The following is a 24,569-nucleotide window of genomic DNA, read 5'->3' as shown; positions in this document are numbered from 1 at the left end:
AAGTATGTGGACACCTGCTTGTCGAACATCTCATTCCAAATATCATGGGTATGGAGATGGTCCTCCCTTTGCTGCTATAACAGCCTCCACTCTGCTGGGAAGGCTTTCCACTAGATGTTGGAACATTGCTGCTATAACAGCCTCCACTCTTCTGGGAAGGCTTTCCACTAGATGTTGGAACATTGCTGCTATAACAGCCTCCACTCTCCTGGGAAGGCTTTCCACTAGATGTTGGAACATTGCTGCTATAACAGCCTCCACTCTTCTGGGAAGGCTTTCCACTAGATGTTGGAACATTGCTGCTATAACAGCCTCCACTCTTCTGGGAAGGCTTTCCACTAGATGTTGGAACATTGCTGCTATAACAGCCTCCACTCTTCTGGGAAGGCTTTCCACTAGATGTTGGAACATTGCTGCTATAACAGCCTCCACTCTTCTGGGAAGGCTTTCCACTAGATGTTGGAACATTGCTGCTATAACAGCCTCCACTCTTCTGGGAAGGCTTTCCACTAGATGTTGGAACATTGCTGCTATAACAGCCTCCACTCTTCTGGGAAGGCTTTCTACTAGATGTTGGAACATTGCTGCTATAACAGCCTCCACTCTTCTGGGAAGGCTTTCCACTAGATGTTGGAACATTGCTGCTATAACAGCCTCCACTCTTCTGGGAAGGCTTTCCACTAGATGTTGGAACATTGCTGCTATAACAGCCTCCACTCTTCTGGGAAGGCTTTCCACTAGATGTTGGAACATTGCTGCTATAACAGCCTCCACTCTTCTGGGAAGGCTTTCCACTAGATGTTGGAACATTGCTGCTATAACAGCCTCCACTCTTCTGGGAAGGCTTTCTACTAGATGTTGGAACATTGCTGCTATAACAGCCTCCACTCTTCTGGGAAGGCTTTCCACTAGATGTTGGAACATTGCTGCTATAACAGCCTCCACTCTTCTGGGAAGGCTTTCTACTAGATGTTGGAACATTGCTGCTATAACAGCCTCCACTCTTCTGGGAAGGCTTTCCACTAGATGTTGGAACATTGCTGCTGTAACAGCCTCCACTCTTCTGGGAAGGCTTTCCACTAGATGTTGGAACATTGCTGCTATAACAGCCTCCACTCTTCTGGGAAGGCTTTCCACTAGATGTTGGAACATTGCTGCTATAACAGCCTCCACTCTTCTGGGAAGGCTTTCAACTAGATGTTGTAACATTGCTGCTATAACAGCCTCCACTCTTCTGGGAAGGCTTTCCACTAGATGATGGGACATTGCTGCGGGGACTTGCTTCCATTCAGCCACAAGAGCATTAGTGAGGTCGGGCACTGATGTTGGGCGATTAGGCCTGGCTCGCAGTTGGTGTTCCAATTCATCCCAAAAGTGTTAGATGGGGTTGAGGTCAGGGCTCTGTGCAGGCCAGTCAAGGTCTTCCTCACTGATCTCGACAAACCATTTCTGTATGGACCTCGCTTTGTGCACAGGGGCATTGTCATGCTGAAACAGGAATGAGCCTTCCCCAAACTGTTGCCAGAAAGTTGGAAGCACAGAATCTTCTAGAATGTCATTGTATGCTGTAGTGTTAAGATTTCCCTTCACTGGAACTAAGGGGCCCGAACCATGAAAACCAGACCATTATTCCTCCTCCACCAAACTTTACAGTTGACACTACATTCGGGCAGGTAGCGTGCTCCTGGAATCCTCCAAACCCAGATTAGTCCGTCGGACTGCCAGATGGTGAAGCGTCATTCATCCAGGCTGTATCACAACCGGTCGTGATTGGTAGTCCCATAGGGCGACGCACAATTGGCCCAGCGTCGTCCGGGTTTGTCTGGGCTAGGCCGTCGTTGTAAATAAGAATTTGTTCTTAACTGACTTGCCTCGATAAATAAAGGTTAAATAAATGTTAAAAAATCACTCCAGGGAACGCTGCTCCAATGGCGGTGAGCTAAACACCACTCCAGCCAACGTTTGGCATGTTGTATGGTGATCTTCGGCTTGTGTGAGGCTGCTCGGCAACGGAAACCCACTTCGTGAAGCTCCCGACAAACAGTTATTGTGCTGACGTTGCTTCCAGAGGCAGTTTGGAACTCGGTAGTGAGTGTTGCAGCCGAGGACAGACGATCGATAAGCTTTTCAGCACCCGGCGGTCCCGTTCTGTGAGCTTGTGTGGCCTACCACTTCGTGACTGAACCGTTGTTGCTCCTTGACGTTTTCCTCTTCACAATAACAGCACATACAGTTGACCGGGGCAGATCTAGCAGGGCAGACATTTGTCGAACTGACTTGTTGGAAAGGTGGCATCCTATGACGGTGCCACGTTGAAAGTCACTGAGCTCTTCAGTAAGGCCATTCTACTGCCAATGTTTGTCTATGGAGATTGCATGGCTGTGTGCTCGATTTTATACACCTGTCAGCAACGGGTGTGGCTGAACTAGCCGAATCCACTAATTTTAAGTGGTGTCCACGTACTTTTATATGTGCACATTCAGAAAGTATTCAGACCCCTTGACTTTTTCCACGTTTGTTACGTTACAACCCAGTTTCTAAAATGAATAAAATAAATGTTTTTCCTCATCAATCTCCAATACAATACCCCATAATGAGATCACAATACCCCATAATGAGATCACAATACCCCATAATGAGATCACAATACCCCATAATGAGATCACAATACCCCATAATGACAAAGCAAAAACAGGATTTGGGACTCCAGGATGCTGGCCTTCTAGGCAGAGTTCCAAACATTTTGACTATATTAGCCCACACAGCTACGAGGATGCACGTTCATGCTCAAGTCCTCAACTGGCAGCTTCGTTAAATAGTACCCACAAAACACCAGAGTTCCTCTGTCCAGTGTCTGTGTTCTTTTGCCCATCTTAATCTTTTATTTTTATTGGCCAGTCTGAGATATGGCTTTTTCTTTGCAACTCTGCCTAGAAGGCCAGCATCCCGGAGTCGCCTCTTCACTGTTGACGTTGAGACTGGTGTTTTGTGGGTACTATTTAATAAAGCTGCCAATTGAGGACTTGTGAGGTGTCTGTTTCTCAAACTAGACACTCTAATGTACTTGTCCTCTTGCTCAGTTGTGCACCGGGGCCTCCCACTCCTCTTTCTATTCTGGTTAGAGCCAGTTTGCGCTGTTCTGTTAAGGGAGTAGTGCACAGCGTTGTACGAGATCTTCATTTTCTTGACAATTTCTCACATGGAATAGCCTTCATTTCTCAGAACAAGAATAGACTGACGAGTTTCGGAAGAAAGGTCTTTGTTTCTGGCCATATCAAATCAAGTTTATTTTATATAGCCCTTCGTACATCAGCTAATATCTCGAAGTGCTGTACAGAAACCCAGCCTAAAACCCCAAACAGCAAGCAATGCAGGTGTAGAAGCACGGTGGCTAGGAAAAACTCCCTAGAAAGGCCAGAACCTAGGAAGAAACCTAGAGAAGAACCAGGCTATGAGGGGTGGCCAGTCCTCTTCTGGCTGTGCCGGGTAGAGATTATAACAGAACATGGCCAAGATGTTCAAATGTTCATAAATGACCAGCATGGTCAAATAATAATCAGGAGTTAATGTCAGTTGGCTTTTCATAGCCGATCATTAAGAGTATCTCTACCGCTCCTCTCTAGAGCCTGTAATCAAACCTACAAATGCTGATGCTCCAGATACTCAACTAGTCTAAAGAAGGCCAGTTTTTATTGCTTCTTTAATCAGAACAACAGTTTTCAGCTGTGCTAACATACTTGCAAAAGGGTTTTCTAATGATCAATTAGCTTTTTAAAATGATAAACTTGGATTAGGTAACACAACGTGCCATTGGAACACAGGAGTGATGGTTGCTGATAACGGGCCTCTGTACGACTATGTAGATATTCCATAAGAAAATCTGCCGTTACCAGCTACAATGGTCGTTTACAACATTAACAATGTCTACACTGTATTTTTGTTCAATTTGATGTTATTTTGATGGACTTTCAAAAACAAGGACATTTCTACGTGACCCCAAACTTTTGAACGGTACTGTAAATATTCAGACCCTTTACTCAGTACTTTGTTGAAGCAGCTTTGGCAACGATTACAGCCTCGAGTCTTCTTGGGTATGACGCTACAAGCTTGGCACACCTGTATTTGGGGAGTTTCTCCCATTCTTCTCTGCAGATCCTCTCAAGCTCTGTCAGGTTGGATGGGGAGTGTCGCTGCACAGCTATTTTCAGGTCTCTCCAGAGATGTTAGATCGGGTTCAAGTCCGGGCTCTGGCTGGGCCACTCAAGGACATTCAGAGACTTGTCCCAAAGCCACTCCTGCGTTGTCTTGGCTGTGTGCTTATGGTCGTTGTCCTGTTGGAAGGTGAACCTTCGCCCCAGTCTGAGGTCCTGAGCGCTCTGGAGCAGGTTTTCATCAAGGATCTCTCTGTACTTTGCTCTGTTCATCTTTCTCTCAATCCTGACTAGTCTCCCAGTCCCTGCTGCTGAAAAACATCCCCACAGCATGATGCTGCCACCGCCATGCTTCACCGTAGGAATGGTGCCAGGTTTCCTCTAGACGTGACGCTTGGCATTCAGGCCAAAGAGCTCAATTATGGTTTCATCAGAACAGAGAATCTTCTTTCTCATGGTCTGAGACTCTTTAGGAGAAGAAGGACAACCATCTCCACAGAGGAACTTGGGAGCTCAGTCTGAGTAACCATCGGGTTCTTGGTCACCTCCCTTACCAAGGCCCTTCTCCCCCGATTGGTCAGTTTGGCCGGGCGGCCACCTCTATGAAAAGTCTTGGTGGTTCCAAACTTCTTCCATTTTAAGAATGATGGATGACCCTGTGTTCCTGGGGACCGCAGAAATGTTTTGGTACCCTTCCCCAGATCTGTGCCTCGACACAATCCTGTCTCGGAACTCTACGGACAATTCCTTCGACCTCTTGGCTTGGTTTTTGCTCTGACATGCACTGTCAACTGGTGGGACCTTGTATCGACGGGTTTGTGCCTTTCCAATTATGTCCAGTCAATTGAATTTATCACAGGTGGACACCAAGTTGTAGAAACATCTCATGGATGATCAAGGAAAATCCAGATGCACCCGAGCTCCATTTCCAGTCTCATAGCAACGGGTCTGAATACTTATTTAAATAAGGCATTTCAGTTTTTATATTTTTAAATGTGCAAACATTTCTAAAAACTTGTTTTCACTTTGTCATTATTGGGTAATCTGTGTAGATTTGAGGATTTGTTTCTTCAGAATAAGGCTGTAACGTAACAATGTGGAAAAGGGGATATGGTCTGTCTACTTTCCGAGTGCAGTGTGTTTCATGTCCTTAAAATCCCCAGAATGAATGAATCAATTAATTATTATATTAATTAATCCAACATAACTCAAGATTTGATGTTAACTAGTAAATAGTAGCCTACAGCAAAGTGTGTTTAAATCATTTCTAACTTGTCAACAATTTCTGCTGGTTAGTTTTTGCTACCGTGTGGGTTTTAACCCTGCTTGAGCCTGATAACTGGGGAGTGTTAATTCACCTGTTTCCATACATGGTTCATTTCAAAACATTTATCTTACAAAGGAGTTGATTCTTCTAACTGCTTAACTATTTATCTGTACATGGAATTGTATTTGTTTTTTTTTACTCATTTTTTAAATAATCTTTATAGGAAAATGCCACGGGCACTATCTGATGTGTGGAGACATTTCACTGCAGCTAATGTAGAAGGAAAAGCTGTGTACATTTGCAAATACTGTGCCCAATCATATGTGAAGAATGCAACAAAGATGCAGAATCATCTGGCCAAGTGCATAAAGTTCCATCAGCGCTCACGACAAGCAACCTCCAAATAGAAGTAGAGACTTTTTCCAAAGTGAAAATGATGAATCAGACACCTTATCGATAGCAACAGCTCATGGGCTTCCTGGAATCTGATGTTTTTTTTTTTAACTCAATGGAGGAACGTAGTCAGAGAAATGCTGATGAATGTCTTGCTCGAGCTGTGTATGCAACTGGTTCACCTCTGATGCTCACAGGCAATGTGTATTGGAAGAGATTTCTGAATGTTCTTTACCCAGCATACACCACTCCAACCAGACATGCTTCATCTACTCATTTACTGGATGCAGAGTTCAACAGAGTTCAAGTGAAGGTCAAGCAAATCATAGAGAAAGCAGACTGTATTGCAATCATCTCTGATGGGTGGTCGAATGTCCGTGGGCAAGGAATAATTAACTACATCTCCACCCCTCAACCAGTATTCTACAGAGCACAGACACAAGGGACAACAGACACACCGGTCTCTAAACTGCAGAGGAGCTGAATGCAGTCATCAATGACCTTGGACCACAGAAGGTATTTGCACTGGTGACGGGTAATGCTGCCAACACGAAGGCTGCTTGGTCTAAAGTGGGAGGAGTCCTACCCTCACATAACACCCATTGGCTGTGCTGCTCATGCATTGAATCTTCTCCTCAAGGACATCATGGCACTGAAAACAATGGATGCACTCTACAAGAGAGCCAAGGAAATGGTTAGGTATGTGAAGGGTCATCACGTTATAGCAGCAATCTACCTCACCAAGCAAAGTGAGAAGAATAAGAGCACCACATTGAAGCTGCCCAGCAACACCCGTTGGGGTGGTGTTGTCATCATGTTTGACAGTCTCCTTGAGGGGAAGGAGTCTCTCCAAGAAATGGCCATATCACAGTCTGCCGATATGGATAGCCCCATCAAGAGGATCCTCCTGGATGATGTATTTTGAGAGAGAGTTGTAAGCAGCCTGAAACCTATAGCAGTAGCCATGGCACGGATTGAGGGAGACAATGCCATCCTGTCTGATGTTCAGACTCTGCTTGCAGATGTAAGAGAAGAGATCCGTACTGCCCTGCCCACTTCACTGTTGCTCCAAGCAGAGGAAACTGCAGTTCTGAAATACATCAAAAAGCGTGAAGACTTCAGCCTGAAGCCCAAACACGCCGCAGCGTACATGTTGGACCCCAAGTATGCTGGCAAGAGCATCCTGTCTGCTGCAGAGATCAACAAGGCCTATGGTGTCATCACTACCGTGTCTCGCCACCTTGGCCTGGATGAGGACAAGGTTCTGGGCAGTCTGACGAAGTACACTTCCAAGCAAGGGCTTTGGGATGGAGATGCAATATGGCAGTGGTGCCAACATATCTCATCAGCCACCTGGTGGAAGGGACTTTGTGGATCTGAGGTTCTTTCCCCTGTTGCCTCCATCATCCTCCAAATCCCACCAACATCAGCCGCCTCAGAGCGCAACTGGTCCTTGTTTGGGGACACACCAAAACACGCAACAGGCTGACCAATACAAGGGTTGAAGAATTGTCTATCCGGGCAAATTTGAGGCTTTTTGAGCCTGACAACGAGCCATCCTCAACAAGGTTGGAAAGTGACAGTGAAGATGAGGCCTCAGAGTCTGCTGTTCAAGAGGTGGATATTGAGGAGGTCCAGGGAGAAGACATGGAAGCCTGAGAGGAAGACAACCAAAGCTTTAGTTTCTAGACTATATTTTTACAGATGAATGTTGAAAACGTTTTTGGGAGACGCGATGGATCATTGGGGATCATTCAATATTCCCTTTTTGTTGTTCAGTAAAATCATCCTGTGTGAAGAGTCAACTCATTTAATTAAAGTTCAATTCATAACTAAATCGTTTTTTAAATTTATATTGGAAGGATTTAATCATTTGCAATGATGTCTACTTATGATAATGTAAAAGGTTTCTGTTTCTGTCTCCATATGATATGGTAAATATATATATATATAAAAAATATAAATTCTAAATAGTATTAATATTAATTAGCATATATTTCTGTTAATTCCCGTTAATTCCCACGGAAAGTTTCACCTCTGCATATTCCCCAAAATGTGCAACCCTAGTGATTGGTGTGACCTTTTACTCTCTGCCCATCTGTTAGACTGAACGGCTTGGTGTGACCTTTATACTCTCTGACCATCTGTCAGAGACTGGACGGCTTGGTGTGACCTTAATACTCTCTGCCCATCTGTTAGAGACTGACCGGCTTGGTGTGACCTTTATACTCTCTGCCCATCTGTTAGTGACTGACCGGCTTGGTGTGACCTTTATACTCTCTGCCCATCTGTTAGTGACTGACCGGCTTGGTGTGACCTTTATACTCTCTGACCATCTGTTAGAGACTGACCGGCTTGGTGTGACCTTTATACTCTCTGCCCATCTGTTAGACTGAACGGCTTGGTGTGACCTTTATACTCTCTGACCATCTGTTAGACTGACCGGCTTGGTGTGACCTTTATACTCTCTGACCATCTGTTAGACTGACCGGCTTGGTGTGACCTTTATACTCTCTGACCATCTGTCAGAGACTGGACGGCTTGGTGTGACCTTTATACTCTCTGCTCATCTGTTAGAGACTGGACGGCTTGGTGTGACCTTTATACTCTCTGCCCATCTGTTAGACTGAACGGCTTGGTGTGACCTTTATACTCTCTGCTCATCTGTCAGAGACTGGACGGCTTGGTGTGACCTTTATACTCTCTGCTCATCTGTTAGAGACTGGACGGCTTGGTGTGACCTTTATACTCTCTGCCCATCTGTTAGACTGAACGGCTTGGTGTGACCTTTATACTCTCTGCCCATCTGTTAGAGACTGGACGGCTTGGTGTGACCTTTATACTCTCTGCTCATCTGTTAGAGACTGACCGGCTTGGTGTGACCTTTATACTCTCTGCCCATCTGTTAGAGACTGGACGGCTTGGTGTGACCTTTATACTCTCTGCTCATCTGTTAGACTGGACGGCTTGGTGTGACCTTTATACTCTCTGCCCATCTGTTAGTGACTGACCGGTTTGGTGTGACCTTTATACTCTCTGCCCATCTGTTAGAGACTGGACGGCTTGGTGTGACCTTTATACTCTCTGCCCATCTGTTAGTGACTGACCGGCTTGGTGTGACCTTTATACTCTCTGCCCATCTGTTAGAGACTGACCGGCTTGGTGTGACCTTTATACTCTCTGCTCATCTGTTAGACTGGACGGCTTGGTGTGACCTTTATACTCTCTGCCCATCTGTTAGAGACTGACCGGCTTGGTGTGACCTTTATACTCTCTGCCCATCTGTTAGACTGGACGGCTTGGTGTGACCTTTATACTCTCTGCTCATCTGTTAGAGACTGGACGGCTTGGTGTGACCTTTATACTCTCTGCTCATCTGTTAGACTGAACGGCTTGGTGTGACCTTTATATCAATCAATTTTATTTTATATAGCCCTTCGTACATCAGATAATATCTCGAAGTGCTGTACAGAAACCCAGCCTAAAACCCCAAACAGCTAGATTGCAGGTGTAGAAGCACGCTGGCTAGGAAAAACTCCCTAGAAAGGCCAAAACCTAGGAAGAAACCTAGAGAGGAACCAGGCTATGAGGGGTGGCCAGTCTTCTTCTGGCTGTGCCGGGTGGAGATTATAACAGAACTATGCCAAGATGTTCAAAAATGTTCATAAGTGACAAGCATGGTCAAATAATAATCATGAATAATTTTCAGTTGGCTTTTCATAGCTGATCATTAAGAGTTGAAAAACAACAGGTCTGGGACAGGTAGGGGTTCCATAACCGCAGGCAGAAGAGTTGAAACTGGAATAGCAGCAAGGCCAGGCGGACTGGGGGCAGCAAGGAGTCACCACGGCCGGTAGTCCCGACGTATGATCCTAGGGCTCAGGTCCTCCGAGAGAAGGAGAAAATTAGAGAGAGCCAAGATTTTCAAAATGTTCATAAATGACAAGCATGGTCAAATAATAATCAGGAATAAATCTCAGTTGGCTTTTCATAGCCGATCATTAAGAGTTGAAAACAGCAGGTCTGGGACAGGTAGGGGTTTCGTAACCGCAGGCAGAAACAGTTGAAACTGGAATAGCAGCAAGGCCGGGCGGACTGGGGACATACTCTCTGCCCATCTGTTAGAGACTGACCGGCTTGGTGTGACCTTTATACTCTCTGCCCATCTGTTAGAGACTGAACGGCTTGGTGTGACCTTTATACTCTCTGCCCATCTGTTAGAGACTGACCGGCTTGGTGTGACCTTTATACTCTCTGCCCATCTGTTAGAGACTGGACGGCTTGGTGTGACCTTTATACTCTCTGCCCATCTGTTAGACTGACCGGCTTGGCGTGTCCATTTAGTTTAACAGACGACCCTGACCCAATCCTATTTGTCCGTAAGGTGAGATCCTAAAGGAGGAAACAGCTGTTCACCCCAGCACCTTCTTTTGTTTTGTTGCATCGTGGGTAAAAATTAGTTGCAGTACATATTCTGCTCTTCTATAGCGTGTGCAATGATGTCAGAGAATAAAAGACAGGGTTCGCTGTTTGATGTGACTCCTTTGTTGTAATATTGCAAAAGGAAGTGGAAGTTTCTCCGTTTTAAGGATTTCTGCTTTAAAGGGAAGTGAAAGAATACAGGTTTAAGAGAATGTCTCTGGGGATCAGTCTGGCGGTCAGCGACGGTCAGTCTGGCGATCAGCGACGGTCAGTCTGGCGATCAGCGACGGTCAGTCTGGCGATCAGCGACGGTCAGTCTGGCGATCAGCGACGGTCAGTCTGGCGATTAGCGACGGTCAGTCTGGCGGTCAGTCTGGCGGTCAGTCTGGCGGTCAGCGACGGTCAGTCTGGCGATCAGTCTGGCGATCAGTGACACAGTCGTTATGGCTAGGACACTTCAGGCCAGAAAGCTGACATTGTTTCTTTCCATTCCAGGAGGGAAGAAGGTTGGCATCAACCCCAAGATTAATAACCTGATGCCAGGTTATGAGGGGGCAAAGCATGACCTGGTGTGGATCTGCGACAGCGGAATACGAGGTAGGAAACTAACACGGTGTCCCAAATGGTGCCCTATTTCCTACATACTACCCTGGTCAAAAGTAGTGCACTGCATAGGGAATAGGGTGCCATTTGGTACGCATTCTTACTCCAATTTCATCATTCTTATCCCTAGGGCTGATGTGTTTCTTATCCCTAGGGCTGATGTGTTTCTTATTCCTAGGGCTGATGTGTTTCTTATTCCTAGGGCTGATGTGTTTCTTATCCCTAGGGCTGATGTGTTTCTTATCCCTAGGGCTGATGTGTTTCTTATTCCTAGGGCTGATGTGTTTCTTATTCCTAGGGCTGATGTGTTTCTTATCCCTAGGGCTGATGTGTTTCTTATCCCTAGGGCTGATGTGTTTCTTATCCCTAGGGCTGATGTGTTTCTTATCCCTAGGGCTGATGTGTGTCTTATCCCTAGGGCTGATGTGTTTCTTATCCCTAGGGCTGATGTTTCTTATCCCTAGGGCTGATGTGTGTCTTATCACATGTGTTTCTTATCCCTAGGGCTGATGTGTGTCTTATCCCTAGGGCTGATGTGTTTCTTATCCCTAGGGCTGATGTGTTTCTTATCCCTAGGGCTGATGTGTTTCTTATCCCTAGGGCTGATGTGTTTCTTATCCCTAGGGCTGATGTGTTTCTTATCCCTAGGGCTGATGTGTGTCTTATCACGTGTTTCTTATCCCTAGGGCTGATGTGTGTTTCTTATCCCTAGGGCTGATGTGTGTTTCTTATCCCTAGGGCTGATGTGTGTTTCTTATCCCTAGGGCTGATGTGTGTTTCTTATCCCTAGGGTTGATGTGCTTCTTGTCCCTAAGGCTGATGTGTGTTTCTTATCCCTAGGGTTGATGTGCTTCTTGTCCCTAGGGCTGATGTGTTTCTTATCCCTAGGGCTGATGTGTTTCTTATCCCTAGGGCTGATGTGTTTCTTATCCCTAGGGCTGATGTGTGTCTTATCCCTAGGGCTGATGTGTGTCTTATCCCTAGGGCTGATGTGTGTCTTATCCCTAGGGCTGATGTGTGTCTTATCCCTAGGGCTGATGTGTTTCTTATCCCTAGGGCTGATGTGTTTCTTATCCCTAGGGCTGATGTGTGTCTTATCACATGTGTTTCTTATCCCTAGGGCTGATGTGTTTCTTATCCCTAGGGCTGATGTGTTTCTTATCCCTAGGGCTGATGTGTGTCTTATCCCTAGGGCTGATGTGTGTCTTATCCCTAGGGCTGATGTGTGTCTTATCCCTAGGGCTGATGTGTGTCTTATCCCTAGGGCTGATGTGTGTCTTATCCCTAGGGCTGATGTGTTTCTTATCCCTAGGGCTGATGTGTTTCTTATCCCTAGGGCTGATGTGTGTCTTATCACGTGTTTCTTATCCCTAGGGCTGATGTGTGTTTCTTATCCCAAGGGCTGATGTGTGTTTCTTATCCCTAGGGCTGATGTGTGTTTCTTATCCCAAGGGCTGATGTGTGTTTCTTATCCCTAGGGCTGATGTGTGTTTCTTATCCCTAGGGCTGATGTGTTTCTTATCCCTAGGGCTGATGTGTTTCTTATCCCTAGGGCTGATGTGTTTCTTATCCCTAGGGCTGATGTGTTTCTTATCCCTAGGGCTGATGTGTTTCTTATCCCTAGGGCTGATGTGTTTCTTATCCCTAGGGCTGATGTGTTTCTTATCCCTAGGGTTGATGTGCTTCTTATCCCTAGGGCTGATGTGTGTCTTATCCCTAGGGCTGATGTGTGTCTTATCCCTAGGGCTGATGTGTGTCTTATCCCTAGGGCTGATGTGTTTCTCATTAGATAATGGAGGTCCCTTTCAGCTCTAGTTTTGAACCTACAGTTGAAGTCGGAAGTTTTACAGACAAATACATTTAAACTCCGTTTTACATACACCTTAGCCAAATACATTTAAACTCAGTTTTTCACAATTCCTGACATTTAATCCTAGTAAAAATTCCCTGTCTCAGGTCAGTTAGGATCACCACTTTATTTTAAGAATGTGAAATGTCAGAATTATAGTAGAGAGAATTAATTATTTCAGCTTTTATTTATTTCATCACATTCCCAGTGGGTCAGAAGTTTACATACACTCAATTAGTATTTGGTAGCATTGCCTTTTTAAATAGTTTAACTTGGGTCAAATGTTTTGGGTAGCCTTCCACAAGCTTCCCACAATAAGTTGGGTGCATTTTGAGCCATTCCTCCAGACAGAGCTGGTGTAACTTAGTCAGGTTTGTCGGCCTCCTTGCTCGCACACGCTTTTTCAGTTCTTCCCACAAATGTTCTGTAGGTTTGAGGTCAGGGCTTTGTGATGGCCACTCCAATACCTTGACCTTGTTGTCCTTAAGCCATTTTCCCACAACTTTGGAAGTATGCTTGGGATCATTGTCCATTTGGAAGACCCATTTGCGACCAAGCTTTAACTTCCTGACTGATGTCTTGAGATGCTGCTTCAATATATCCACATCATTTTCCAGACTCATGATGCCATCTATTTTGTGAAGTGCACCAGCCCCTCCTGCAGCAAAGCACCCCCACAACATGATGCTGCCACCCCCGTGCTTCACGGTTGGGATGGTGTTCTTCGGCTTGCAAGCCTCCCCCTTTTTCCTCCAAACATAACGATGGTCATTATGGCCAAACATGTTTCATCAGACCAGAGGACATTTCTCCAAAAAGTACGATGTTTGTCCCCATGTGAAGTTGCAAACTGTAGTCTGGCGTTTTTGGAGCGGTGGCTTCTTCCTTGCTGAATGGCCTTTCAGGTTATGTCAATATAGGACTTGTTTTACTGTGAATATAGATACTTTTGTACCTGTTTCCTCCAGCATCTTCACAAGGTCCTTTGCTGTCCTGGGATTGATTTGCACTTTTTGCACAAAGTACGTTCATCTCTAGGAGACAGAACGTGTCTCCTTCCAGAGCGGTATGACGGCTGCGTGGTCCCATGGTGTTTATACTTGTGTACTATTGTTTGTACAGATGAACATGGTACCTTCAGGCGTTTGGAAATTGTTCCCGAGGATGAACCAGACTTGTGGAGGTCTACAATTATTTTTCTGAGGTCTTGGCTGATTTCTTTTGATTTTCCCATGATGTCAAGCAAAGAGGCACTGAGTTTGAAGGTAGGCCTTGAAATACATCCACAGGTACACCTCCAATTGACTCAAATGATGTCAACTATCATATCAGAAGCTTCTAAAGCCATGACATCATTTTCTGGAAATTTCCAAGCTGTTTAAAGGCACAGTCAACGTAGTGTATGTAAACTTCTGACCCACTGGAATTGTGATAAAGTGAATTATAAGTGAAATAATTCGTCTGTAAACAATTGTTGGAAAAATGACTTGTGTCATGCACAAAGTGGAAGTCCTAACCGACTTGCCAAAACTATAGTTTGTTAACAAGAAATTTGTGAAGTGGTTGAAAAACGACTTTTAATGACTCCAACCTCAATGTACGTAACTTCCGACTTCAACTGTAGATCATCAGGCTTTGATTGCTTTTACTTACAAACATGTTACTATTTGATTCAAATACTGTAATTGGATGAAATACTTTGATAAGTTCGTTTTAATCCCGTTGCCTGATTTTGTAAACGCTTTTGTTGACAAACGATTGATTGGCCAATCCTGTCCTCTTCCCTCCCCAGTGAAACCCGACACCCTGACGGATATGGCCTATCAGATGACGGAGAAGGTGGGGTTAGTCCATGGCCTTCCCTACGTGGCCGACAGACAGGGCTTCGCTGCTACACTAGAACAGGTGAGTGTCCGTAGACTCTTCAACCTCAGTTCATCTTTCTGCCATTTCCTTCCTCGCTTCCTTCTCCAGTGTTTAGCTAGAGAAGGTTTAAGGTCCCTTCCTTCCGACCTTCTTCTCCAGTGTTTAGCTAGAGAAGGTTTACAGTCCCTCCCTTCTGATCTTCTCCAGCGTTTAGCTAGAGAAGGTTTACGGTCCCTTCCTTCCGACCTTCTTCTCCAGTGTTTAGCTAGAGAAGGTTTACAGTCCCTCCCTTTCTGACCTTCTCCAGTGTTTAGCTAGGGAAGGTTTACGGTCCCTCCTTTCTGACCTTCTCCAGTGTTTAGCTAGGGAAGGTTTACAGTCCCTCCCTTCCGATCTTCTCCAGCGTTTAGCTAGGGAAGGTTTAAGGTCCCTCCCTTCTGATCTTCTCCAGTGTTTAGCTAGAGAAGGTTTATGGTCCCTCCCTTCTCCAGTGTTTAGCTAGAGAAGGTTTAAGGTCCCTCCCTTCCGATCTTCTCCAGTGTTTAGCTAGGGAAGGTTTACGGTCCCTCCCTTCTCCAGTGTTTAGCTAGGGAAGGTTTACAGTCCCTCCCTTCTGATCTTCTCCAGTGTTTAGCTAGGGAAGGTTTACGGTCCCTCCCTTCTGATCTTCTCCAGCGTTTAGCTAGAGAAGGTTTACGGTCCCTCCCTTCTGATCTTCTCCAGTGTTTAGCTAGAGAAGGTTTATGGTCCCTCCCTTCTCCAGTGTTTAGCTAGAGAAGGTTTAAGGTCCCTCCCTTCTGACCTTCTCCAGTGCGTTTTGACGAAGCGGCGAGGATGTTAGGAATTAAAGAAACTAAATATATTCCCCAAATAAATGTATTCTCAAATATTGTATTTTCTATGTTACGCTGGGTGCACAGAGCTGACCTGTATGACTGTTGCTGACAATCCGATGGTCAGATGAAGGGAACTAAACTAGTATTTAATTTCTAGGGAGTTTTTCCTAGCCACCGTGCTTCTACACCTGCATTGCTTGCTGTTTGGGGTTTTAGGCTGGGTTTCTGTACAGCACTTTGAGATATTAGCTGATGTTAAAATGGCTTTAAAAATACATTATATTTGATAGATTGAGTACCACGACGGCACTGTGGTGCCTAATGTAACTGCTGGTGAAGTCATTCCAAGCCTCCTATTTCATCACTCAGGATTTAACTTTCCACTGCTACTATTTCTGCAATGTTATTAAAACAAAATCAGACAACCCCCCCCCCCCCCATAGTAGAATGGTTGTTTACCTAGTCGGCTTGTTGTGGTGTGTTCTGTGTGAGAGTTATTCCTCTCGGAGGCGCGTTCAAGTTGTCGAGAGCCATAAGGAGGGAAAGTCGACGCTGAAAATTAATTTGGCTTCCTGTTTAAAAAGAAAATGGAGAACATGAAGGAAAAATACTGGGATTTTGGTTCAGGTACAGCCAATGAGCACACAAATAATATTGCGATTATTGTCAAAACGATATATATAATATCGTTTTGACAATATCGCATTTATATATATAGTCAAAAATAATATCCCGACATGTACAGTAGGGCAACAAAGTATTTAGTCAGCCACCAATTGTGCAAGTTCTCCCACTTTAAAAAGATGAGAGAGGCCTGTCATTTTCATCATAGGTACACTTCAACTATGACAGACAAAATGAGGGGGGAAAAAATCCAGAAAATCACATTTGTAGGATTTTTTATTTATTTATTTGCAAATAAAATCACCAGCGAGCCGCCAGTTGAGGAAACCTGCCCTAGAACTTGCCCAAGTACACCTGACAACAAAAACACACGTACGGTACCAGTGAAAAGTTTAGACGCACCAACTCATTCAAGGGTTTTTCTTTATTTTTTACAATTATTGCTTTCTGAGCAACAAAAAATATTTACTTATTTTTGGGGGAGATGGACAGAAGACTAAAAACACCAGCGAATCAGCTGATTTTGAAAATCTTTTCCAAAGTAGTCCCACGCATTATATATATATAAACTAAATAAATATATATAAAAGAAACGTCCTCTAACTGTCAACTGCGTTTATTTTCAGCAAACTTAACATGTGTAAATATTTGTATGAACATAACAAGATTCAACAACTGAGATATAAACAGAACAAATTCCACAGACATGTGACTAACAGAAATGGAATAATGTGTCCCTGAACAAAGGGGGGGGATCAAAATCAAAAGTCAGTATCTGGTGGCCACCAGCTGCATTAAGTACTGCAGTGCATCTCCTCCTTGTGGACTGCACCAGATTTGCCAGTTCTTGCTGTGATATGTTACCCCACTCTTCCACCAAGGCACCTGCAAGTTCCCAGACATTTCTGTGGGGAATGGCCCTAGCCCTCACCCTCCGATCCAACAGGTCCCAGACGTGCTCAATGGGATTCGCTGGCCATAGCAGAACACTGACATTCCTGTCTTGCAGGAAATCACACACAGAATGAGCAGTATGGCTGGTGGCATTGTCATGCTGGAGGGTCATGTCAGGGTGAGCCTGTAGGAAGGGTACCACATGAGGGAGGAGGATGTCTTCCCTGTAACGCACAGTGTTGAGATTGCCTGCAATGACAAGTTCAGTCCGATGATGCTGTGACACACCGCCCCAGACTATGACGGACCCTCCACCTCCAAATCGATCCCGCTCCAGAGTACAGGCCTCAGTGTAACGCTCATTCCTTCGACGATAAACGCAAATCCGACCATCACCCCTGGTGAGACAAAACCGCGACTCGTCAAGGAAGAGCACTTTTTGCCAGTCCTGTCTGGTCCAGCGACGGTGGGTTTGTGCCCATAGGCGACGTTGTTGCCGGTGATGTCTGGTGAGGACCTGCCTTACAACAGCCTACAAGCCCTCAGTCCAGCCGACCTCAGCCTATTGCGGACAGTCTTAGCACTGATGGAGGCATTGTATGTTCCTGGTGTAACTCGGGCAGTTGTTGCCATCCTGAAAAAGGGACAGTTTCTTTTTTTGCCGAGTTTGTGATTGTATACAAATGTAATGTGATTATGTTTTAGTATTATATCTGTTTGGCCGCATTGCAGCCAATTTAGAGTCGACAAATGATTTGTTAATTATGATCCGGCCTCCTGACCGTCCACTCGAGAAAGAATCGGCCCGTGGCTGAATCTAGTTAATGATCCCTGGGGGTCTTAGGTCTGTCTAAATGATCAGTAATCTGTCCTACCAGTAATCTACCTCCATTTTCTAACAGGTGTATTTTGGCACCTCCCACCCGCGCTCCTACATCTCAGCCAACGTGACGGGTATTAAGTGTGTGACCGGGATGTCCTGTCTGATGAGGAAAGATATCCTGGACCAGGCTGGAGGGCTGATCGCCTTCGCTCAATACATCGCTGAGGACTACTTCATGGCGAAGGCTATCGCTGACAGGTGCAGTCATTACTTTATCTTCCACGTTAGCCCGAGGAGGCGTTGACACGCTAGCCCTAGGAGGAGTTGACGCGTTAGCGCTACCGACACGGTGGCCTGTCTCTCGTCCTCCCCCGACACGGTGGCCTGCCTCTCGTCCACCCCCGGCACGGTGGCCTGCCTCTCGTCCACCCCCGGCACGGTGGCCTGCCTCTCGTCCACCCCCGGCACGGTGGCCTGCCTCTCGTCCACCCCCGGCACGGTGGCCTGCCTCTCGTCCTCCCCCGGCACGGTGGCCTGCCTCTCGTCCTCCCCCGGCACGGTGGCCTGCCTCTCGTCCTCCCCCGGCACGGTGGCCTGCCTCTCGCCCTCCCCCGGCACGGTGGCCTGCCTCTCGCCCTCCCCCGGCACGGTGGCCTGCCTCTCGCCCTCCCCCGGCACGGTGGCCTGCCTCTCGCCCTCCCCCGACAGGGTGGCCTGCCTCTCGTCCTCCCCCGGCACGGTGGCCTGCCTCTCGTCCTCCCCCGGCACGGTGGCCTGCCTCTCGTCCTCCCCCGGCACGGTGGCCTGCCTCTCGTCCTCCCCCGGCACGGTGGCCTGCCTCTCGTCCTCCCCCGGCACGGTGGCCTGCCTCTCGTCCTCCCCCGGCACGGTGGCCTGCCTCTCGTCCTCCCCCGGCACGGTGGCCTGCCTCTCGTCCTCCCCCGGCACGGTGGCCTGCCTCTCGTCCTCCCCCGGCACGGTGGCCTGCCTCTCGTCCTCCCCCGGCACGGTGGCCTGCCTCTCGTCCTCCCCCGACACGGTGGCCTGCCTCTCGTCCTCCCCCTAGGAGCCTGTCTCTCGTCCTCCCCTTGGAATGAGATCATGGTCTCAACGAGAAGTCCATAATGAAGGTTCCTCACCCTGAATATAGGCCGGGACAAACTGTAATCCACGGTCGGTTTTCTGTAAACCGACACTAGAAACGCCAGCTAAACTTAACCCAAACCACTGCTAGCTAACAACCAATGGGAGTGATTGCAACTTGATCTTCCCCTTTTTAACAACCAATGGGAGTGATTGCAACTTGAACTTCCCCTTTTTAACAACCAATGGGAGTGATTGCAACTTGAACTTCCCCTTTTTAACAACCAATGGGAGTGATTGCAACTTGAACTTCCCCTTTTTAACAACCAATGGGAGTGATTGCAACTTGAACTTCCCCTTTTTTAACTGAAGGCTCACGGTTTCCTTTTTGTCCCTCCCTTTTCTCACAGGGGATGGAAGTTCTCCATGGCAACACAGGTAGCCATGCAGAACTCTGGGTCCTATTCGATTGCTCAGTTCCAGTCCCGCATGATCAGGTAAGTCATCGGTGGGCTTTGTGTTTGTCCCCCCATAACCCACAGTCAACGACCCAGAGATGTAAAACGTCACACACACCCATTGTTCTAGAGCAGGGGTGTCAAACTGAGTTCCCGGAGGGACACGGGTCTGTGTGATTTCACTCTTCTTTGGACTTGATGGATCCGTGAAGACGACAGCAGACACAACCCTCCAGGAACTGAGCTTTGTTCTAGTTTATTTCAACATGTTTATTTAGCTTTTGTATTAGTCTCCTAATAGTCCATTTTGAAGTCCACTGACTGGCCTGCTACATTTGGGGATAATTCTTCAGTTTCTACTATGGTGTCCCTCTCAGATGGGCCAAGCTTCGTATCAACATGCTCCCCGCCACCATCTGTGAGCCCATCTCGGAGTGTTTCCTAGCCAGCCTGATCATTGGCTGGGCGGCGCATCACGTATTCCACTGGGATATTATGGTCTTCTTCATGTGCCACTGTCTGGCGTGGTTCATCTCTGATTACATCCAGCTCCGAGGAGTCCAGGTACACACACACACACACACACACACACACACACACACACACACACACACACACAGACAGAGTGTGTCTGGTATGGTTAATCTCTGACTACATTCAGCTTCGAGGGGTCCACAGACAGGTTTAGGTACCAGATGGCGTACTCTCTAACTCTCAATAGCTGCTTTCACATTTACACACTTAATCTGTCCAGTGCTAGCTAGAGCCAGAGGTTTAATCTGTACAGCCCAGTGCTAGCTAGAGCCAGAGGTTTAATCTGTACAGCCCAGTGCTAGCTAGAGCCAGAGGTTTAATCTGTACAGCCCAGTGCTAGCTAGCGCCAGAGAAGTTTGAAAGTTAAGCGACTCGATTAGCGACGACTTCCTGTAACTTGAGACAGAAACATGAAGAATCAAGCTGGATAGAAACCATATTCCTTTATTCCGTGTCACAGGGCGGTGCGCCGGCCTTCTCCAAACTGGACTACGCCGTAGCCTGGTTCATCAGAGAGTCCATGACCATCCAGATCTTCCTGTCGGCCCTGTGGGACCCCACCATCAGCTGGAGGACGGGGCGCTACAGGTTACGATGTGGGGGTACGGCCGACGAGATCCTGGACGTATAGCTGTACTGCATGAGTCCCACCTACAGGGACAATACCCGGGGTCCAATCACCCCCAGGGGCCAGAGACAATACCCTGGGTCCAATCACCCCCAGGGGCCAGAGACAATACCCTGGGTCCAATCACCCCCCAGGGGTCAGAGACAATACCCTGGGTCCAATCACCCCCAGGGGCCAGAGACAATACCCTGGGTCCAATCACCCCCAGGGGCCAGAGACAATACCCTGGGTCCAATCACCCCCCAGGGGCCAGAGACAATACCCTGGGTCCAATCACCCCCCAGGGGCCAGAGACAATACCCTGGGTCCAATCACCCCCAGGGGCCAGAGACAATACCCTGGGTCCAATCACCCCCAGGGACCAGAGACAATACCCTGGGTCCAATCACCCCCAGGGGCCAGAGACAATACCCTGGGTCCAATCACCCCCAGGGGCCAGAGACAATACCCTGGGTCCAATCACCCCCAGGGGCCAGAGACAATACCCAGACACAGACTGAGACCCGTGTCCCGGATGGTACCCTACATAGTGCACTTTCTGACCTGGGCCCACACTTGCCCATACTTTCTGCTCTGCTCAACAGTAGTGGACTATAAGAGCCGTAGGTTACCATTCGGGACGCGGACAAAGAGATGGTAACGTTAAGAAGAAAGAAACAGCTTTGGAATCATCCAAAGCTTTTGGCTGTTTTTAACCTGCTTGTTAAATGTTTTCATTCTTTATGTTACTGTTGCTTGTCTTTCCTGTTTTTTTATTTAAAACTCTTGCTTGGACGATTCTCCAATAGGGAGACCGGGTTGTGGGCTGTGTCCGGCCTGTGTCCCAAATGCACCCTATTCCCTATGTAGTGCACTACTTTTGACCAGAGCCCAATGGGCCCTATAAAGGGAATAGGGTGCCATTTGCAAATAGCGTGACTCTCTTCAGCCAGGCTTTGGGGGTAAGATGTACACTTCTTACTGTAAGTTTCACTGGGCTATCATTAATATGTTGGTACAATATCGCTAAGTCTCAAGCAGCACTAACTAGAATAAAATCATTCTCCACTCACTTTAAAAATATATATTTTTTAAATATGAGAACTACAATTTATGAATTCCCTTTGCTCCATTTTTTTTGTTGTTGTTGCCTGGTCAGATTTATTTTCAAGCCATGTGCTGGTACTCTGATCTGTAGTTATCTGAGCCGACAAGATCACAGCTGTACTTTCCTCATCAGGAGTTTCCTGCTTCGCTAGCTGGAGAGTTACTTCCTGGTTGTGCAAGGTTTTTATTACAACCCAGCACTAACACACTTTGGGTCTGGACCATTTGATTAGCTGATTGGGTGTGTTTTTAGTGCAGGGTTGGAACAAAAGCCCGACCCTACAGTATGACGCTCCGTTCCACCTTCACTCCTGTGAAGTTCCCCTGTCTGGTCTGTCAGTGTGCTGTCATTTAAACACAACAAGACAGGCAGCAATATAAAGTTTAGGCAGAAACCATTTTGGGGGGTTTAAAAGTGTGTTTTTTTTGGTGAGGAGAATTTTTTTCCCATACGTTTCTATCTTCTGCCTCCATTTCATTCGTGTCACATTGTGTAGTGTGGAAGTTCTATAGCTGTAGGGTGTGCGTCCACAATGGTACCCTATTCCCTATCATTTACTGCTTTTGACCTGGTCCCATGTAGCTCTGTAGTGCACTATGTATTGTGAACAGGGTTCCATTTGTGACACAACCCTAGGTCTTTTATCGTGTGACTGTATACATAATATGACTACTGTGCTACCAGGCTTAGACTCTGGGGTTGGATGGCAAACCTATACATACGAGAGAATACCTTTTTAAGGTGAATACTTTTTATATCTATATTATGTATATCTCTCCCTCGCTCCCTCTCTCTCACTGCCCATGTAGCCTCCCTCTCTCTCTCTCTCTCTCTCTCCCTCTCTCTCTCTCTCCCTCTCTCTCTCCCTCTCCCTCTCCCTCTCCCTCTCTCTCCCTCTCTCTCTCTCTTTCTCTCCCTTCCTCTCTCTCTCTCACTGCCCATGTAGCCTCCCTGCCTCCCTCTCTGACTCTCACGTAGCCTCCCTGCCTCTCTCTCACTCTCACGTAGCCTCCCTGCCTCTCTCTCACTCTCACGTAGCCTCCCTGCCTCTCTCTCACTCTCACGTAGCCTCCCTGCCTTTCTCTCTCACTCTCATGTAGCCTCCCTGCCTTTCTCTCTCACTCTCACGTAGCCTCCCTGCCTCTCTCTCTCTCACGTAGCCTCCCTGTCTCACTCTCACGTAGCCTCCCTGCCTCTCTCTCACTCTCACGTAGCCTCCCTGTCTCACTCTCACGTAGCCTCCCTGCCTCTCTCTCACTCTCACGTAGCCTCCCTGCCTCTCTCTCTCTCACGTAGCCTCCCTGCCTCTCTCTCACTCTCACGTAGCCTCCCTGCCTCTCTCTCACGTAGCCTCCCTGTCTCACTCTCACGTAGCCTCCCTGCCTCTCTCTCACTCTCACGTAGCCTCCCTGTCTCACTCTCACGTAGCCTCCCTGCCTCTCTCTCTCTCACGTAGCCTCCCTGCCTTTCTCTCTCACTCTCACGTAGCCTCCCTGCCTCTCTCTCACTCTCACGTAGCCTCCCTGTCTCACTCTCACGTAGCCTCCCTGCCTCTCTCTCACTCTCACGTAGCCTCCCTGCCTCTCTCTCTCTCACGTAGCCTCCCTGCCTTTCTCTCTCACTCTCACGTAGCCTCCCTGCCTTTCTCTCTCACTCTCACGTAGCCTCCCTGCCTTTCTCTCTCACTCTCACGTAGCCTCCCTGCCTCTCCCTCTCTCCCTCCCTCCCCAGGCTGTCTGGACATAGAGCAGTATTGTGAAGTCAGATAATCAGCTGCTATTCATTATTCTATGAGATGAATCAGTAGAGCGTTAACATGTTGAGCTCAGAAAGTCCCTGGATGTGTCCCAAATTGGACCAGAGCCCTGGTCAAAAGTAATGCACTAAATAGGGGATAGGGTGCAATTTGGGACATAGACCCAATGGTGAGCCAGATAATCCTAATCAGGTCTGGGGGGAGAGAGGACATGAGGAATATACAGACGGGTCTAATGACTATATACAGACAGACAGACGGGTCTAATGACTATATACAGACAGACAGACGGGTCTAATGACTATATACAGACAGGTCTAATGAGAAGGTTCTGGGTGCCTCCCACTCCCAAAACAAAATGGCAACTTTGATTTAGTTACCTCAGCAAGAGGTTTTCCCGCTGGCTAAAAGTGTAGTGAACAAAGTAACCCTGTGCCACAACCATGCACCATATTTACAATGACCCGGCTGACTACATTATCAGCACAGTGATTGTGACCTGTCGACTGACTGAAGGAAATACGATATTTATTTAGTCAAAAGAGAGGTCACGTGACCTCAGAACAGCCTTAGTTCGTCGGGGCATGGACTCTACAAAGGTGTCAAAAGCGTTCCACGGGGATGCTGGCCCATGTTGACTCCAATGCTTCCCACAGTTTGTGTCAAGTTGACTGCTGGATGCCCTTTGGGTGGTGAACCATTCTTGATACACCCGGGAAACTGTTGAGTGTGAAAAACCCCAGAAGCATTGCAGTTCTTGACACAAACTTAAATCTTTTGTCTTGTCCATTCACTCTCTGAATGACACACATACACAATCCATGTCTCATTTGTCTCAAGGCTTAAAAATCCTGCTTTAACCCGTCTCCTCCCCTTCATCTACACTGATTGAAGTGGATTTAACAGGTGACATCAATAAGGGGATCACAGAGTTCACCTGGATTCACCTGGTCAGTTCTGTGTCAATGGAAAGAGCAGGTGTTCTTAATGTTTTGTCCACTCAGTGTATAGGGAATAGGGTGCCATTTTGGGATTCCCCCCCCCCCCCCCCCCCCCCCCCGCCTGATAGATACGACAAAACAGAACCATATAATTTTGTCATGACCGAGCTAGGGAGGTAGCGGTCTGACGTGGTGCAACACCATGGTCTTATCCCAGGGAAGGTCTCAGGCCGGACACCAGGGTCTTATCCCAGGGAAGGTCTCAGGCCGGACACCAGGGTCTTATCCCAGGGAAGGTCTCGGGCCGGACACCAGGGTCTTATCCCAGGGAAGGTCTCGGGCCGGACACCAGGG

The 24,569-nt window shown here is 47.2% G+C and overlaps 1 protein-coding gene across 1 annotated transcript in view; it reads left to right on the top strand.

The window, feature by feature from the left end:
* LOC129818074 (ceramide glucosyltransferase-like) overlaps window positions 1-24,325 on the top strand; it is a 47,738-nt gene extending 23,413 nt beyond the window's left edge. Inside the window, exons 4-9 of the mRNA XM_055873626.1 lie at window positions 10,729-10,830; window positions 14,478-14,590; window positions 17,808-17,986; window positions 19,222-19,308; window positions 19,647-19,833; window positions 20,264-24,325. Of these exons, the coding sequence (XP_055729601.1) occupies window positions 10,729-10,830; window positions 14,478-14,590; window positions 17,808-17,986; window positions 19,222-19,308; window positions 19,647-19,833; window positions 20,264-20,434 (839 nt within the window). The 3' untranslated portion in view covers window positions 20,435-24,325. The remainder of the gene's footprint in view (window positions 1-10,728; window positions 10,831-14,477; window positions 14,591-17,807; window positions 17,987-19,221; window positions 19,309-19,646; window positions 19,834-20,263) is intronic.
* Window positions 24,326-24,569: the final 244 nt, after the last annotated feature.

Source organism: Salvelinus fontinalis, chromosome 21 (genome assembly GCF_029448725.1).
Source record: "Salvelinus fontinalis isolate EN_2023a chromosome 21, ASM2944872v1, whole genome shotgun sequence".
Taxonomy (NCBI): domain Eukaryota; kingdom Metazoa; phylum Chordata; class Actinopteri; order Salmoniformes; family Salmonidae; genus Salvelinus; species Salvelinus fontinalis.
The sequence above is the reverse complement of the archived record's forward strand: the minus strand, read 5'-3'. Positions and strand labels throughout refer to the sequence as shown.